Source organism: Ruditapes philippinarum, unplaced genomic scaffold (assembly GCF_026571515.1).
Source record: "Ruditapes philippinarum isolate M1 unplaced genomic scaffold, ASM2657151v2 ctg2671_1_1_1_1, whole genome shotgun sequence".
NCBI lineage: Eukaryota > Metazoa > Mollusca > Bivalvia > Venerida > Veneridae > Ruditapes > Ruditapes philippinarum.
Window position 1 is genome coordinate 60,409 of NW_026852213.1, and position 18,927 is coordinate 79,335.

The 18,927-nt window shown below is 32.4% G+C and overlaps 1 protein-coding gene across 1 annotated transcript in view; it reads right to left on the reverse strand.

The window, feature by feature from the left end:
* Positions 1 to 18,215, reverse strand: part of LOC132752653 (ATPase family AAA domain-containing protein 5-like) — a 28,709-nt gene extending 10,494 nt beyond the window's left edge. Inside the window, exons 1-12 of the mRNA XM_060743012.1 lie at positions 18,113 to 18,215; positions 10,035 to 10,120; positions 6,998 to 9,462; positions 6,788 to 6,854; positions 5,956 to 6,409; positions 5,120 to 5,334; positions 4,378 to 4,554; positions 3,558 to 3,708; positions 2,738 to 2,920; positions 2,087 to 2,272; positions 1,541 to 1,698; positions 673 to 793 (exon numbers count right to left, since the gene is read on the reverse strand). Of these exons, the coding sequence (XP_060598995.1) occupies positions 673 to 793; positions 1,541 to 1,698; positions 2,087 to 2,272; positions 2,738 to 2,920; positions 3,558 to 3,708; positions 4,378 to 4,554; positions 5,120 to 5,334; positions 5,956 to 6,409; positions 6,788 to 6,854; positions 6,998 to 9,462; positions 10,035 to 10,082 (4,225 nt within the window). The 5' untranslated portion in view covers positions 10,083 to 10,120; positions 18,113 to 18,215. The remainder of the gene's footprint in view (positions 1 to 672; positions 794 to 1,540; positions 1,699 to 2,086; positions 2,273 to 2,737; positions 2,921 to 3,557; positions 3,709 to 4,377; positions 4,555 to 5,119; positions 5,335 to 5,955; positions 6,410 to 6,787; positions 6,855 to 6,997; positions 9,463 to 10,034; positions 10,121 to 18,112) is intronic.
* Positions 18,216 to 18,927: the final 712 nt, after the last annotated feature.

Below are 18,927 nucleotides of genomic sequence, written 5' to 3' on the forward strand. Positions count from 1 at the left end.
AAGATAAACACCCCTCTGTTTCTTTACAGAAAACTCCTAGAAAATGAAAGCCCTGGTCTTTGTTAACAGAAATTATCTAAAATTGCACTATGCTTCAGTGTTCACAGGAAAATATCAAAATTGTCCTTTTTGAAATACATTAATCTTAAAAAATTTATTTTGCAAGTATAAAATATTAAAATCTTACAAAAGATGGCATAAACATTTTTTAAACGTAGCACTAACACAGTATAGGTCATAAGGCCACTTTTAAGCTGTACTGCTGGAGGCTGCCCCTCTGTACATTATATCAGGCACAAGCGGGCCTTGTAGAACCACATATGTTATTTTGATATAAACTGATTTTGAAGTGTCTGAAAATCTATCTACAAAAATGTCAACAATGAAGTTATCAAGACATTAATCACAAAATGAGGTAAATATCCACAACCTCATAAAATCTTCATACAACATGACAAAAAGTACAGCAGTGTAAAAACACATTTCTTTGTTACTTATGCTTTAAATTTGATTTGCAAAAAATATACAAATATAAAACACAATTAAGAGTAATCTCACTGTTACAATAGATATACATGTATTGATAACATGCAACAATTCTTTTAAAGCTATCAATTCTTTGCTTTGCTTTCAATAAAAACAAACATGTTTCTGAACATTTCTCTACACTACCTGTGTTTTTCCTTGGTGTATGATTTCCCTGACTAGAGACTTGATGGGACTGTGTGGCTTCCTGAAGCTGGGACAGAATCTGTTTACCACTTCTACATGATGATGCATTTACTTCATGTACCTGACAGCAGTAATGTTGAAGTTAATATTATTCATTTTTCCGTTCTTGAATGGGTATTAAGTCACCAAAGATTCAAATGAAAATGAAAAATTTAAATTCTGAAAAAAGTCCACAGGCTCATTTATGTGTATTATAGAAACAATGAATGAATAAAACCATCTTTCTTCCATTAGGTATCTGAGAAAGAATAATATATTTAGCTTAACTCAAATTTACAATAATGATGGCAAGTAATGCAATTAAAATATTTTCTGTAATAAATGAGAGACATGAGGGCCCTTAATCACTAAAATGACAAGATTTTATTACCAGGATATTCCTTGTTAACTGACCAAAATGATTTGCACAGTTTTTGTAAAGGATAACGATCATTGCTGTAAAGTTTCATCAAAATCTAGTAAGTTGTTGAGGAAACATTTTTTTATTTTTAGCTCAGTTGACCATCTTGTTTAGCAGATCAGAACCATTTGCACAATTTTATAGAGAACCATCTAGAAATCATTTCTGTATAGTTTCATCACTATTGGCCAAGCAGTTTAGCAGATCATGTTTAAGTAAAAATATTTACAACAGACTGTCACTCTGTTTGACAGACACAAGGTGATCACAAAAGCTCACCTTCAGCACTCAGTGGTTTGGTGAGCTAAAAAATGAAGATAGGCAGAGCTTAGAGTTCAACATTCCAATTACTTCATAACAATGACATGCAGAACTAAGATCAAACCAGTTCTAAAACGGCAAATTTACCTTAAATCCTAATTCCAGGGCAAGAGCATAGACTGAGCTAGTCTTGCCACAACCATGTGGCCCTGACAAGAGCATAGTATTACACAAGGAGTCATCATCATCACTGTCATCACTATCCATTTCAAAATCACTCCCATCATCCCATAAATCATCATTACCTGTAACAACAAATAATTTTACTCCTGTGATTAAAATGTAATGTTTATTTCAGATAAGACGATGTAAATAAATCATATATATTGTGTGAATAATTAAGAACTTTTTTTTTCTATGCTTTATTGGCCCCTTTCTTTTTTTTTTCTTGGGGTCTCAGGTCACATCAATAAGGTCAAGGTTATACTGCAACCTTTCAGCTCTTGTGTGTGGGAAAAAATCCTTGTAAAAAATATGCAATCATTATTACATATTAAACAAAGTATTCCTGCATTTATATTAAGTTTCAAAAAGTACAGGTCCTAAATGGGTGTTAACTTGCTACCTAAGAAAACCTTATGAGCTTCTTTTTGAGCCTTTAAATAGGAAATAACAAAAAATCCTATATCATACATTTCTTATTTAGTTGCTTCCCTTTGTTTTTCTTCATCAGTAATTTTCTAGCTTTTCTTGCCTCCTTGTCAAGTAAATGTTTCCATTCTGTCAACCAGGTCTTCAATTTCTTCAAAACTCCAGAGTTACCCAACACTTCAGCAGTTTTAGAGGGGCAATACTTCTCTGTCCACAACAAACTAGATCCTAAAATAGTAATGCAAATTATGTTATACAAAATTTTAAGCTTAGCAGTGAATTTCTTCAATGGACTTTTACAACTTTAATTTTTAGAACTGGTCATAATCAAGTTATGGGATATTCATTTGTTCAGCCAAAAGAACAGAGCCCTGTCAGTGTGCATGCTGACCCAGCTATATACTGATGGCAAAGGCCAATTTCTTTTCTTTTCAGCAGGATAAAGGCTCACTAATTATAATATAAACTTTTGCACTATTCATTTACATAAATACTTTCTTAAAGTCACCTTCCATATTCCCAAATGATTACTTTTTACAACATGAAAATTTCTTTTATATAATGAAGATATTCTGTCTTCTAGACAATGAAATTTTTAATCTGTTGATATAATAATAGATTATAGTATAATTCAATATTTACAATTAAAACACATAACAATTCATTAAAACATCTGTACAACATCAAACTTACCAACAGCTTTACATTTATCATCAACTTTGGGTTCTTCATTCTTTTCTTCTATTTTATCTCTTTTCTGTAGTTTCAGATTTTTCTTCTTTTTCCTTTTTCCCTGTTCTTCTTCCTCATCATAAATAACCATCATATCTGTACAACCATCCAGTATACCTGCCATGTCTGTCTTTAACATAGACTCTAGAGGAAAGTTTATACAAGGTGTTTATTTTTGTGGTTTTGGTTTTATGTAAAAACGACACAGTTAACTCGAAGTTATGTGGCATCATACAGGCAATATCAATGTTATATGATATCAAATAAAAATGTTAGTTATATGGTACCATACTAACAATGATATATGGCATCATACAGGCAATATTAATGCTATATGATATCAAACAGACAATGTTAGTATTATGGTATTATACCAATAATTTTAGTCATATGGTATCATACAAAGTTAGTTATATGGTATAATACCAACAATTTTATATGGTGTCATACAGGCAATATTAGTTATATGGTATCATACCAACAATGCGAGTTATATGGTATCATAACAACAATATAACCTATTAGTTACATAGTATCATACAGGTAATGTTAATGTTAAATGGTTCCATACCAACAATGTTAGTTATATGAATATGGTATCACACCAAAAATTTTATATGGCATCATATGTGCAATATAAAAGATACATGGTATAATACCATCAATGTTAGTAACATGGTAGAAAAACCAACAATTTAAGATGGTATCATACTGACTGTCAAAGTTTTCATTAAAAAGCTTTAGTGGAAAATATAGCAACTATAAAAGTTCACAAACTTACCAGATTTTGGTGGTGGTCTCTCTGTTTCAATTTTCATTTCTTTCACAGCTTTATACATCGCAGTGACAGGATATGTGGAATTAAAATTGGCTATTTCCCCTTTACATAACTCTACCATATCATCAGATATTGGCACAGGTGGCTTGTAATTCTGTAACATTTAAGTTTGTTATTAAAAAAATTCATATCAAAATTCATAAATATTTTTATACTCTTGGTCTGATGCAGCAACTAATTCTTCCAATGTAACCAGGGCAGACCAGGATGAGCAAATATCATGGTCTGCACTGTTCACTATTCTATACATAATTTGAAAATTTCCCTAAAATGATGAAATGCTTTGTCCAGTTTGAAAGAAAGACAAATGCATTTAATGGTTTAGCCTACCTAATAAGGATTAAATCAAAGAAAACATTTGAATAGTATAATAAACTTGTAATCAAGACTATTAACGGGTTATGCAGTAGTATTTGCTGTTTCACATTAAACTAGGGACATGTCTTATATTAACAAGACACATCTGTTAACAATGAGTCATATACCTGAAAAATATCTCTTAAATATGATATCTCTCTCAATGAGAAATGAGATTTTTTTAATTAACTTTACTATCAAGGGTGTCAATTAACATCAATAAGCAATGAAAGAATCTTATATACAATCATATTATGAAGTTTTTTATTATTCATTTACATAAAATACTGCACATATTTTGTTCTTGAAATTTTTTCACAATCACATGTAATGAGTTAGTGATATTTATTGTATCTCACTTATATTACCTATACTGCCATTTAAGAAACATAAAACTGTGGCTTACCACTATTCTGCTTAAACTGTCAGGTTTCTTATCATATCTCGCTATCAGGTCACCAGTAAACCTTGCATGTGGATGGATAATAAAAGGAATAATAAAATAACGCAGACCCAGCTCTACAGGGTTCAAGTCCCAAACATTAACCGTGCCTCTTTGTACAAGTATTTGATCTTTTGGGACCTGAAAGAAAATATAAATGTTATCTCAAAATTGTCTTCCATTTTAAGAAAAAAATGTAAAAGAATTCTTTTTAAACTGTGAGCACACGTAAACTTAGTTGTCTATTGAGCAATCAAGGCTGTCTTGTTTCTTTTTTTTTTCTTCTATAAAGATAGCCCGAGTAATTTGACAGTCCCCCTACTTCAGAAAGCCAAGGAGACATTACCAAGCTTACCAACTCTATTACAAGTAGTGAAACTGATAGCGAACAGGATGGATCCTGATCAGACTGCGCGGATGCACAGGCTGGTCTGGATCCATTCTGGTCGCAAACGCATTATGTTGGTTTTGTCTTGACGCGGCTCATTTATTAAAGATTTATGTTGTGTTTCTCAAACAAAATTATATTACAAATTTACTATAACAAGATTTTTTTTTTCATTTTATGTGCCTTCCATTATATCGCAATTCTCATTTAAAATAATTTGTGATATAAAGCTCAGTATTATTTGTTGATATGTATAATTTCCAAGGTATTGCAAAAAGGCCTGGCAATGCTTTTCAAAAAGTTATAGAAGTTTCCTACCTGTAAAACATGACTGGTTCTAGGTAAAGGTGGGTAGTCAGCATCAACTTGTGATGCAATCCTGGTAGCAGTCTGTTTACGTAGAGCTTCAGGTACCCCACTCATCAGAAATTGTTGTCTCTGCTTAACAAGCTCTGGATCTAAGGGTGGTTTTTTCGGGGAGGGCTCTGCCGCCTTGTTTTTTCCAATTAAAAACATAGGGGCAAGCTTCGATCCTAAGCAAATATTAATATGAAAATATTAATGATCAATTTACCAGTATTTTAAGCAACTTTTTTCAGATAATTAATAAATATAATATACTGTCATGAAAAACACACTTTCCTTATCATTTTACTAACATCTTTATAAAATGTCGCCAAAGGCATTTAATTTCTGAAATAAAATCAATTATCCATGTCTTTTGAGAAGAAATGGCAAAAGGTTCTAAGCATTGAAATGTTGCGTGATTTGTGTTTCTTCTAATTTGTCATCCATTCTCTGTACATTTATTGTCATATTTATATAAGATGTAAATAATGAACAAACTTGTATAAAACTATCACAAAAAACAGACAAAAGTTTTGTGGCTGTAAAATCTGACGTTTTTTACAATCCAATAACTGGACTACATTCTCAACATTTATTAACTATACTAAATATACAAGTATCTGACTAATAAAGTTATTATTTTTTACAAAAATTACTATTATCTTATGTTTTCTCATCTCAATACTGAAAGGCATTTCTATGTTACTTTAACATATATACCTTAAGTTTCTGAAACTTTTTAGAAATCCACAAAATGATCAATATCTAGACATTTGAATTCAACTACAGAACAGAATGATCAATACCTTTCTTGGATGGAGTTCTATTTTTAGATGGAGTGCCAACCTTCTTTTTCACGACATCCTTCTTTGGGGTCCCCTTATTATCTACCAAATTGATTTCATCTACATTCTTTGGTATCTCTGATTTAACATTTTTGGACCCTTTTGGACGACCCCTTTTCCGGACAATTTTCACACTCTCATCTTCATCATCAGATGATGATATCACAATATTTTCTAACGAGACCTCTTCCATTGATGCCATACACTTTCCCTCTAATCTTGAACTTCTGCGAGTCAAAGAATCCTCCGAAGAATTTGATGCATTTCTTTTCTTTAGGTTCTTTTTCAACTTCTTGGCCTCTTTGTGTTTCTTAAGGCTAAAAATTTCTTTGTCTTTCTTTATCTTATGTTTCTTAAGCCTTCCTCTTTTAGCTTTTTCCAGCAAAGCAAGAGCTGTGGTTTGATTCACTGTAGGCTAAATAAAGATATCATTTCAAATATCAGAATGGTTATATAAAATAAATAAATCATAAAATTAATCAATCAATTAGTTACATCAATAATTTGTCAACAAAAAATCCTAGAAAACCCTTGCTTAATTTTTATATTTTGACACAGACATAGAAATGTACATGTATCAAGATGAAAATTTTAAGCTGGATAGAGCCTGGTCAGACTTTAAGGCTGGCCTAGCTTCTTTTAAGTGGCTTACGTTCTAATAGGGTAATGGCTAAACAGTGTGTTTCAATTTTAAATTGTTTAAATTTGCCAAAAATACTCCATACCATGAACTGTTCATAATCATAATCTAAGTTTACCTTTGCATTCAGATTACAAGACATGTTAACAATACCTTGACTTTTTTTAGATTTAAAGCAGACTTGTCAACATCTTCACCACTGCTGCTACTTTTAGGACATCTGAAAAAAAGCAAACTTGAAATAGCATACAGAACTTAAAATAACATGCAAACTTTGGACATTTGAAAAGAACTTATAGTTATATACTAATTGTATACAAGTATGACTGTATTTCATTATAGGAAAAACTGAAAAAATCTAACCTCTTCAGTTTTATCTTGATGGGGGTCTTTTTATCAGCATCCATCTGAAAAGCTTCGACTTTGTATCGTTTTCTCAGTGAACGTCTCCTGTCATCATTATCACCAGATTCAGATTCATCATCCTCAAGCTGCCTCTTTCCTTTCCTTATAACCTTCTCAGGTGTAGCAAACACAGAACTGTCACTAGCATTAAGAGCCTCGGTAATATTTTGTTTTGGCTTTCTCCCTCGTTTTCTTGGAGGAGCTTTCATTCCTTCCCCCTCATTGGTACTGGGTTTCTCAACTTTATCATTACTCACTATCTCACTTGTTTTATCTTTAGACTCCTCCTCATCTGATTTAGTTATTGCTTTAGAAACAGTAAGGCCTGATTTACCAAAACTTAAGGTGGCTTGAGTTTTCTTTCCACAAAATAAACTTTTGCTGCTAACATCACATTTGATATCCTCTGAATGTATTTGTTTTTCTTCCTTTGCATCAGTAACTTCTACATCTATTTCCATCTTTTTGGTTTCAATTAATTCAATTGCTTGTTTATTTTCTACCTCGCTTGTAACTGACGATTTTATTTGCTCCGCCTTAGGCTTTCGGCCTCTTTTGCCAACAACTTTTCCCGTCTTTTTATTCAACTTTTCTCTGTCTGGCGTTGAAGTCATAAATGTAAAGAACTTTTTGGAATCACCTTTTTCAGCATCTTTTTCCACTTTTCCAGAATCATTATCGATTATTTCCAAGTCAATCTCATCATCATCAACAAGCTGAGGTTCAGTCACATTATCAGTATCAGATTCTATCAGGTCAACACTCTTTTCATCAACATTTGATTTTTCAACCATTTCCAAGTATTCTGTATAGGACATTTCTTTGACTTCATTCCCTTTTTTTACTTCATGTTCCTTTGAAGTCGTCTTATCTAAAGTATCAGAAAAGTCTTGATAGGATACTTGTTTTGATCCACTTGTTACTGAATCCTTGTCCAAGTCTTTACTTCCTTTTAATTTCTTATGTTTATGCTTTTCATTTACAACCTCTTTCAAATTACTTTCTTCTTCCTCTTCAATATCTTTCACATCATTTACGACTTTACTTCTTCTCCTAGTCACTCTTTTACCAGCTTCATTAAATATTTCATTACCAGTTCTCTTCTCATCCTCATTATCTTCAGCAACCACTTTGACCTCTTCTTTACCATCAGAATTATCTTCTGAAACTGCTATTTCAAGAACTTCTTTATTAGGTTTATCTTTTGCTTTATGGTGTTTATGCTTCTTTTTGTGTTTTCTTTTATTTTTCTCTTCTGATTCTCCTGACTGAATCTCTTTTAACAAGTTAAGCATATCTTTTCCTTTCAATGCACTTTTCTTAGATTTTTTCTTTCCATTATCTAAAATCTCACTTGAAGTGCATGTTGGTTCAGTTTTTCTTGCCTTGCCTACCACTTCTTTCTCAACCTCTTTTCCATTTTTATCACCTCCATTTATACATTCTAATTTCGATTTTTTAATCTTCTTACTTTCAGTACTTTCTTTTATTTTTGTCGACTTTTCCAGCTTTTTATTTTTGTCTTTATCTACATGTTTTACAAAAAAAGTTTCGCTGTCCCTAATATTTTCAGTAATTTTATCAGTATTTGCTGTGGTCTTTGTTACTTCAGAACTTTCCTGAACTACCTCATTTGTCTGTTTTCCATGATTTCTCTCTTTAAATAAACTGTAATTTTTACCTTTGCTTATAACTTTGCTATTGTTTTCATGTGCTCCTGTTTTAACCTCTTCTGTTTCCATTTCAATTTCATTTCTAATTTTCTTGTGCTCAACACTATTGAATCTCTTCACTTCTTTATCTTGGTCAACCTCCCCTTTCACTTTCTTTTCTCTTGGCGATGAAATACACTTATTTGCTACATCTTTATCACTTACCATTTCTTTGTTTCCAACTTCTGTCTCTTTCAGTTTATCAGTACTTTCAAGAAATGAGAAATTACTTGAACTTGAATCTGATAACAATATAACAGAGTCAGACATGTTAAGCTCTGTTTTTTCATCTTTGGTCTTTCTTTTCTTCTTATGCTTTTTGTGCCTTTTAGTGTCATTAATCTCCTTATCATGCAACTGCAGCCCAGGATTACTTTCCTCGCTACCAGCAGTTTTTGGCTTTTTACTTAACTTAGATTTAGTTTCCCCATTTTCAGTATTTGCTCCATCATTGTCAAGAACTTCATTATTTTCTTTGTCACTATTAGTTGGAGTAGTAACATCAGTTCCATTAACTAAGACATCATCTGAAGTTGCTATCACAATGTTTTCTTCTTTCTTGTCTTCTCCTATGTCTTGCTTACCAAAAAACTGTAACAGACTTTTCTGTCTTTGTTTTTCAACTTGCTTTTCAGGGGTTTTGAAGAAATCTGAAATCTTTCTGACATTTTTGCCAACTTGCCCATCTAGATCTTTTTTCTTCTTGGCAGACTAAATTAGCAAACAAACAATTATTTGTACTAATTTAACCAAAATTATATATGAACCGAGCTCCTGAACACTTTTTTCATTTTTTTCAAAACTACTATAATTATTATAGACTTTGTAAAAAACAACAAAAAAACAACAAAAAAATGTGTTTCATTCCTTCTGAGATGTTAAAAGAGGTGCAATAATTAACATGTTTATGCAAATAGAAGTTATCTGACAATATTCCAACTTGAACAATAGACTTTGTGCTTTTTAAGGTCATTTTCTTAATATGAGCAGACCTCTAGTTAAAAAATAAGCATTAGAATTATTTTTCTCACTTTAACAGCAGAGCAGTCACTGACCTTAAATTCAGTTCATGCTATCTATAGATTAACACTTTACCTGCTGAACTGGATTTTCCTAGCAGTTCATTTGAAAATTAAGGTATGACAATACCAAGATAGACAAAAATTGAGCTGTGCAGGCTGGTCTGCCTTTATACTGGTAGGAAATGATCCAGCAGGTGAAGATTTAAACTACAGTACACACACATATTGAGGAAAAAAATATGTTTCCATATCAGTCCATACCTTTGTCAATGATTCCTTTGGCAACACTTCTACCTCCAAGATGTCCATAATTTTACTATCAGTAGTTCATAATACCATACATCATTCTAAAAAAAGAAAAAAAATTGATAAAATCATTACTTTTAACACATTACAATACATGTAAATGAGTATCATAGGGTATTGTGACATACATTTTTTTTTATCCAATATCTAATTAGCACCATGTGTTTCAGCCTAGAAACACAGTGTTAACATTAACCCATATTGACTTGTTTACATTAAAGAATGACAGTTTGTCTTTAATTAACAAGAACTTCAGTTTGTTGAAGGTGACCAGTAACTGTATACTGGAAGAAGAAGAATTCAGGTGATAAAAAAGCAGTCATCAACGAAAGGTATTTATTACTGGGTGGTAAATGCACTGTCAATCCTCAATGTATGGTGACAACATAAATTTCCACTTTACAGACTCTTTCTGAAATTTGCTTTAAAATATTTAATACAGCACATCATGAGAAGGGTCACAATTGTATGTAAATGCAACAAATATTGGCTGTAAAACAAGGGAAAATTCTTTCTTTCCCTCAGTATGTGTACATCGAAGAGAAGACACAGGGCATCAGCAGAAGATTTGAAGACTGGGGTCGCGAAAAAAGATCAGAACTTGTGCTGCGGACCAGCTGCCGATGTCCTGACTAAAGCTGAGGGGAGTGGTCCTACAAAGAAGGCTTTTGGTAGACGAGGATGGTGTGCTAAGGTGCGTGAGCCCTTAGCACGGTTAGACTGCGTGAACTGCAGGCCTTTTGCTGGCACCAACAGCCCTTCTTCAGGGCTAACCTTTCACATTGTCTCAGGTTACTGTTCATTTAGGTTCTTATTGACTGCTGTTCAGTGACAGACCTGTTTACCCCATTAATGCCCTGTCAGTAGTCGGAAAGTGGTTTATCAGTAGTTTTAAAAACTTGTCAATAGTTTTTAGGCCCTAGATTTATAACCACACTTGGTCACTAATTAAAGTCAAAAATGACAACAGAAAACAGTTAGACAGTAGCATGCATGCAACTAAAATCACTCACACACACACAGTGTACGAAATGGGCACCTTTACGAGATGGTAAGAGACAGGGCCGCAGTTTTCTGTAAGAATCTAGGAACTTCTGCGAGGATTTCTTGCGTTTTACCGGTGATTTGTGAATCGCAAATGCTGAATCGTGGATCTGATCGAATCATCACCTATCTGACTATCCAAACCCCTACTATTTTAAATGTGTTTCTTCTTCTGTTTTTCTTGCGTTTTTTACTTATTAATTTCATGAATGATGCACTGAAATTTGCAAAGCACGTTTTCTATGATGCAGTCATAATCTACCTTATTTGGATGTCTTTTAATTAGTTATTTCTCCAATTAGTAGTGCCGACAATTATTGTTTGAGTATTCGAAATTTATTTATTTCCAGTAACTGCCTGTGTGTGTGTGTATAAATTGCTAACCGTCGGCACATTTTCTGTCCGACTTTTAACTGTTCTACAATCAGTCACGGTATCTGGGATTTAGACATGTATGGTCTGGATAAACAAGCGATTTGTGTATGCAGACACTGTTCTCACAATGGCAAACACACCACAACAAATAGGGGCTTTAGTGGCCAAAATATATACCATAATACCATGTCTACAATAAACAGATGTCTGACAGATTGAATGTTTTAACGCAAATAAGCCTTGGCTCATCCTTGGAACTGCAAAAATTGAGAAATTGAAGTTAACACATGAAATCAAACAGTTCTGAGATTTACTTTTTTAGTTTTTACTTTTTTTTAATTTGACCCTTCATTATTTCAAAAGATCCCCATTATTTTATACAGAGGGTTACAAATGACCCCCAAAAGTCTAGTCTTGCTAACACTGATTTTATTCTTTTTTGCAAAAGAAATTTTTGGCTAGAACCCTGTAAGACCTGTATTCATCAAACAAACATTCCCTTTGCACATCAAAATGCCAAATATTTTGCAATTCGTTTTATCTGTGATCACAGGTAAACGTTGCGTGGCCATGACTTACACTATACCCCCGTCCCCCCTCTACAACCCAAAACCCTAAAAAAAATTATGAAAAAAAAAAATTTTATGACTAAAATATTATAAAGGTATTTTACTCTACTTTCATTTTGCATAGAAATATCACTAGCATCTCAATTATCAGCGCATATATTCATCAATTTTTCACCAATCTTAACAATCTTGGTCTCAAATCTTAGATAAATAAATACTCTTTAAGAAAACAACACTGGCACCTTCGCTGATTATACGTAGCAAGAAATATCCAAGCCCAAACTGTCAACAAATGAAACTCGGAAGAGATCTGATTGCACCATTTCGGTAAAACTCTCACGAGTAAAACACACTAAATTCACCGTGAAAGAATATTTCTTTGTATTGCGTATTTAAATATGATAAAATTAAGTTATTATTTATAATAATTGTTCAATCAAAGCATCTTATGAAACTATAACGCACCTTTTTTCCTATATGTCAAATTCTCATTCCAAAATGAAAGTAAAATGGGCCTGCAGATTGTTTTCAAATGGAGTATTTTCATTGGTCACAGGAAAACCTCGGACCAATGAAAATACTTAAAGGGAAACAACTCTGCTGTGCAATTTACTTTCATTTTGGATTGAGAATTTGACATATAGGAAAAAAAGGTGCGTTTATAGTTTCATATGATGCTTTGATTGAACAATTATTACAAATAATAACTTAAATTTTATCATATTTAAATACGCAATACAAAGAAATATTCTTTCACGGTGAATTTAGTGTGTTTTACTCGTGAGAGTTTTACCGAAACGGTGCAATCAGATCTCTTCCGAGTTTCATTTGTTGACAGTTTGGGCTTGGATATTTCTTGCTACGTATAATCAGCGAAGGTGCCAGTGTTGTTTTCTTAAAGAGTATTTATTTATCTAAGATTTGAGACCAAGATTATTAAGATTGGTGAAAAATTGATGAATATATGCGCTGATAATTGAGATGCTAGTGATATTTCTATGCAAAATGAAAGTAGAGTAAAATACCTTTATAATATTTTAGTCAAAAAAAAATTTTTTTTTTTCATAATTTTTTTTTAGGGTTTTGGGTTGTAGAGGGGGAACGGGGGTATAGTGTAAGTCATGGCCATGCAACGTTTACCTGTGTCTGTGATTAAAACTTGAAATATGTTTTAAAATAAAGCATTGAATTGGAAATTAATTATTTTCTACAAGAAATTTCACCTGTCCTGTAGAGCAAGCATTACCTGGAATTATACACACACATAATTAATTTCTACTGGTAATTATGAGCAGACAAGTGAACTTGTCGAGCCCTGTGTACATTTGATGGTTTGCGGCTTAGTGTGAAATTTTGCTGAGAACAGTGATAATCGAACATTTGTGATAACATGAACATTACCGGATTATCTATCTCTATTAGTCTCAATAAGACCGACTGATTTTACAAACTGATATTACACAGATGTCGACCATCGTCTATATAATAAAAGGAAGTGGCTAGCTAGCCAAAAGTTCTAGCTGTACATGAGTCACACATGGCTAGCCAGGACACACTGTAGTGCTAGTCGTACAGCACTTTTCAAAATTATATGAAAGTCGAAAATGCATATGTTTTTTTTATAACTTTAAGCAAGGGTTTTAACCAAGAAACAGCAATTGTCTTCGTATGTTTACCTTTTAGAGATAAATCACCATGTTGGCTACAGAAAAGAAAATACAAATATTGATCTTTGTCATCTCAATAAAAAAAAGCATTTGGTTGAAGTTGAATAACACCAATTGAAATATTTTAATTTTTACAAAATTGTGATAATAATCCTTTTTATTTCAATAACTTTAATTTTAAACACCTTTTAAAATGTTAAAAAGCACCGAAAATAATTGTTATGTCAGGCTCTGATAATTGCGTCAATAACTGACAGTAGAAGTTGTCCATCATTAAGGAAAGTTTGCAGGTTCCGTGAAGCGCATTCCAAAATTCTATTGTCAGTCCCTGGATAGGCTTTAATTTAGGGTAATTGATTGTGCTTTGTGCTCGATATTTATCTACTGATTTAATAATATTACATTTGTTTTTGCTTTTCAATTTTTTTTTTTTCTTTCCATGATCAGGGTTCTCACTAGAACTTTAAAAGATGGAGACCATTGACTCCCAACCCTGAAAAACTTGGAGTCCAAAAACGCGTCGCAATTAATAAGTTTACAGATTAGTCATTCAATGCTCACAATAGCATTGCTGATATTTTGAATCTTCAAGAGACTTTCAAAGTTTATAGTTATTCAAAAGAAACTCTGAACTACATAGTATAATTATTGTTTTGTTGTTAATATTTATTATGAAATTATTTCATTAAATCGTTTTGTGTTTTTCACTTTTATACCAAATCAAATTTTATTCTGGTTAGATAAGTCCACTCTAAAGACAAAAAGTTTATATTGTAAAAAAAAAACGTAAATGTATATAGGCAGCGTTTAGCGGAATGAATAGGAAAATCGTGTACAGCTTCACACAGTGTGTAAGAGATTCATCCAATCGACAATTATTTTAGCAAATATCTTCAAAAGGGGGCAAAATGAAGATCGATATTTAAAGACTTAATGTTGATTAAATAATAAAAGAACAATTCATTGACATGTTTGGCTTGGAAACTGAGAATTTTTGCGAAATTTTAGGGTTTCTGGCGAATGTGAAATCGCCGATGTTCGGTATCAATTTTCGGATAGAATCTAAATATCAAAGAAAAGCGTATGTGTATTTTGGTTTGTCGTCCTGGAATTTCAGCACAATATCTTAAATTCTTAATACACTTATAGAACGTTTTTGCTAGAATGAAACTAAAGCAAAATTGCGCCTAGAAAATGCCGAAAATATTCGACATCATTCAAAATTACATTCATTAAGTCATTTGTAATTTGAGAAAACAGTCTTTAAACTTGCGTCGTAAATTGTCGATAATTTTATCCTTTTGTCGGTAAAGTTCGCTAATTTCCAATCAACTGTTGATCAAAGATATAAAATTATCACCTCGTGTTATATCTGGTAATTACATGTACAGCGCGTGTAAACATTAGTCTGATCACTATTGCGTGATAATGATGGGAAGCGTTATCGCTGATTGGCTAATCGCTTCACGGGTCGATGTGCATAGGACCGCCTACCTATAGACTAACACGCGCTGATGTGTGTATTGTGGTTCTAAAGAATCGGTAATGCTTATGCGTCCTCAGGCAAAATTAAGCGTACGTGGAATCCTTGCTCTGAAATATTTGCGTCCAGCTGTAATAAACATGCGTACCGGGACGCCGAAATAAGCGTCCCCGAGAACCCTGATGATATTTTTTTCTTTATTTTTTTTCCACTTTGATCATGTTGTTATGAATCAAGCTTCTTTTGCCGTTATGATTATTTATTCCATACTATGTGCTTAAAGTTACATTTAATAAATTTCATAAAAACAGAAATAGCGACATTTTATTAATAAATTGGGTTTCATATCGACTCCAGGTCTTATTTCGGTGTCCAGACAACCAAAATAAGTTTCAGGGTTTTACATCTCTTTGAAATTTTAGGGGTCCAGTGGATGCACAGCCTAGAAAAGTAGGGGTCCAGGCCTGAATTTTAGGAGTCCAAAATTATTTTCACTATAAAAGACTATGAAGACCACTCTATTTTGCTTAAACTCATTTATTTACCCTGTAAGAGATATGCATGTATATTGTACTGTTTTCATAAGAAGTATATGATTTCAATATCTTTTATCACTAGGTTTTTTTTATAGCCCTTTAGTAGCCCTTTACAATAATATCAAATGCTATTTCCAAGGCTTATAAGTCTTTGAGTGGCTGGAATGTCAAGTTTTAGTAGCATATTTTGTTATTGATAAGGTGATAACACCAACAGACTGAAAATTTGTACTGATCTATTTGTAAATATTTTAGCTGAACTAGTAAACACACAATATATAACTTTACAGACCTGAGTCAGGTAAATATGTTGCGTTTTTAAAAATATCATATAACAAAAGGCTGACGAAACCGCTTTTGCACCTCCTCATAAGTTGGGACATACTTGATGTCCCAGTCAAAAGTTAAGTTCGCCAAAACCATTATATTTATAACACCAACGATAATAACATACCCAGTGACTTAATTTCTATAACACTATGAAAATAAGTTTGCAAAAAGCACTGCCTTTTTTATTATCGCCGTTCATGTACAAAATACATTCGCATTGACACTGCATTGGATACGCTAACCAATAGTAATTGCTTGTTATAAATAGTCCGTCTAAATATAGCAACAGAAAAACCAAAAACAGCTACCTAAAATAGATTTTACGGTAAACGTCATCAGTTACTGTAGCTTGCACGATAAACGTCCTCAGTTTCTGCAGCGGGCACTTGCAAATAGCATGCGCAGTAGATTTCAATTATGTTAACTTCCGAAATAAACAATGCAGGCATTTTCTGCTCGCTGTATTAGATTTAAATGGAATTTTGTGAGCTTCGAGAAAGAAAGAGATAAAATCATGTCCGGCCAGAAACAATAATATCTATTGTCTAGGATTATTTTTGTGCGTACACTTGGACGCAAGTGGATAACTTATATGCGTACATGTCAAAATTTATGCGTATAGGGACGCAGAATTCTGCGTCCCGTAAAACCCTGAAGTTTTATGAGCATACAAATGTGCAACCTCATTGTGGCGAATTCTGAAGTACAATTTTTGTTTGCATGAGAAACTCCGCCTTCAGATAATCCGTACATCAATGTTAAATCAACAAACATTACTATAAGTAGTAGTCCTAATTTAACGGTATATTTCTGCATTGTAACGGTTATTTTCATACAAATTTAATCTTTTTTATGTGATGATTAATTTTTCTGAACCCCAGGCCTAGTGCACCGTGATGCTTAAACGGTTAAATTGTGTTTGCACAAGAAAATCTTTTATTTGCTGTGTTCCGATAGCAACAATAACACCGTGACGTAGTGCATACACGAGCTGATTATAGTCTTCATTTGCATGTTAAAATTCGTATACGAACTTTAGTGTTACCGTGGGGTTTTCCATTTAAAATCCTAATATATGAACAGTATTTGATGAGATTTATAACGATACTGTTAAAAAGGTTAATGAAACTGTAGAATGCTTGGTTTTTAGGCTGACGGCAAAAATATTTTTACATATTTATTTAATGTAGCTTTAATTAACAAAAAATAATTCATCTTTCATACAAAAAAAAGCAACAAATCATAAGCATGAAAAACAACAACGTTATAACTTAACTATTAATTATTTTAAACACAAATAAATTGCATACAAATAAAAAGTATTTTAAAATGTGTATGATTTGTAAAAATCCCAAGCTTGAAAATTTCTTTTTCAATTTTTTTTTTTACCAAATTAACAGGGCAACATTTAAGAGAACACACGAGGACAAATGCAGGTCCTTGAATAAAATCCTTGTTTAAAGACATAAAATAACATATATGCATTTTTGACTTTCATATAATAATGATAAGTGCTATAAGGCTAGACAATACAGTGTGACCTATCTAGTCATGTGACTACGAAACAAAGCGTACAGCTAGAACTTTTGGCTAGCGGTATTGGCCGGTACGCCTCGCCAATTCCATAATAAAAAGCCTATGATTTTAAAGCTTACAATTTGTTGTTCTACTACAGTTCTCAATATAACAATCTCAGGTAAAGTGGCTGCAGTCTGGTAACTACAAGTCTATGTTATATGCTGGTATAGCAACCAGTCCTAGCAACGAATATATGATATATATTCGTTGTAAGGACTCTGGTGTCTATACCGGCATATTATAAGACATGAAGTTCATTCCATTTGGCCAAAATTATAATTTAACCCAACGGCTACACACAATCACCAACATATTTGATACTAAGCACGTTAGTTTACGGGTCTCTTTGGGTTCAGAAACATTTTAAACGGCTATCTATAACCAAATCGAATAGTTAATGGTTGTTACAATTGATGTCACGTTATTAAATTTCGCAAAAACTCGGATATACCTTCTTTTGTTTTGTTAATTTCCTCAAAACTTGGCGGGAAGTTGTTGTTCCTTTCCACTTCCGCTTAAACATTAAATTTGTCATCTAAACTTTCGTACTACACTTATTCGTCCCAGGACTTAGGAGTATCACTTGAATATTAAGTAAACGTAAAAAAGTCCCTGTTTTTCTGATTGTTTTATTCAATTTATACATTGATAACGGGACGGTATACTTTGCAGACGACTTTGCAGACAAGTTAAACATAGAGGGATTTTGCAGACAAGTTAAATAAAGAAGGATTTTAGATTTTGCAGACAATATAGATTATATAGGGGGTGTTTAATCCCTTGTTAAAAGGTGTGAATGGGCAATTATATTGATTTAATGCCATCTAGAAAGATCTATAATTATTTGTAAAACTTTATTTATTAATTGAAAAATAGTTTTAATGATGTTTTTTTTTTTAGAATAATTTATGCTTTAATAAAAAAAAATAAGAATATAATAATAAAAAAAAACACCAGAATATAATGATTTACATGTATAACAAACAAACAATATTAATTTACTTTTTTTAAGATAATACATAAAGTATAGACAGAATAGAGGTTGAGTTTTGCAGACAAGTTAAACTAAGAAGTATTTTGCAGACAAGTTAACTTAAGAACAAAATATAAAATCATAGTTGAAAATAAGGAAAATCTATATTTTGCAGACAAAATTTATGTTGGATTTTGCAAACAAGTTAGATATAGAACAAAATATAAAATGATAAGGGAATATAAGCAAATCTGTATTTTGCAGACAAAATTAATGTTGAACTTTGCAGACAA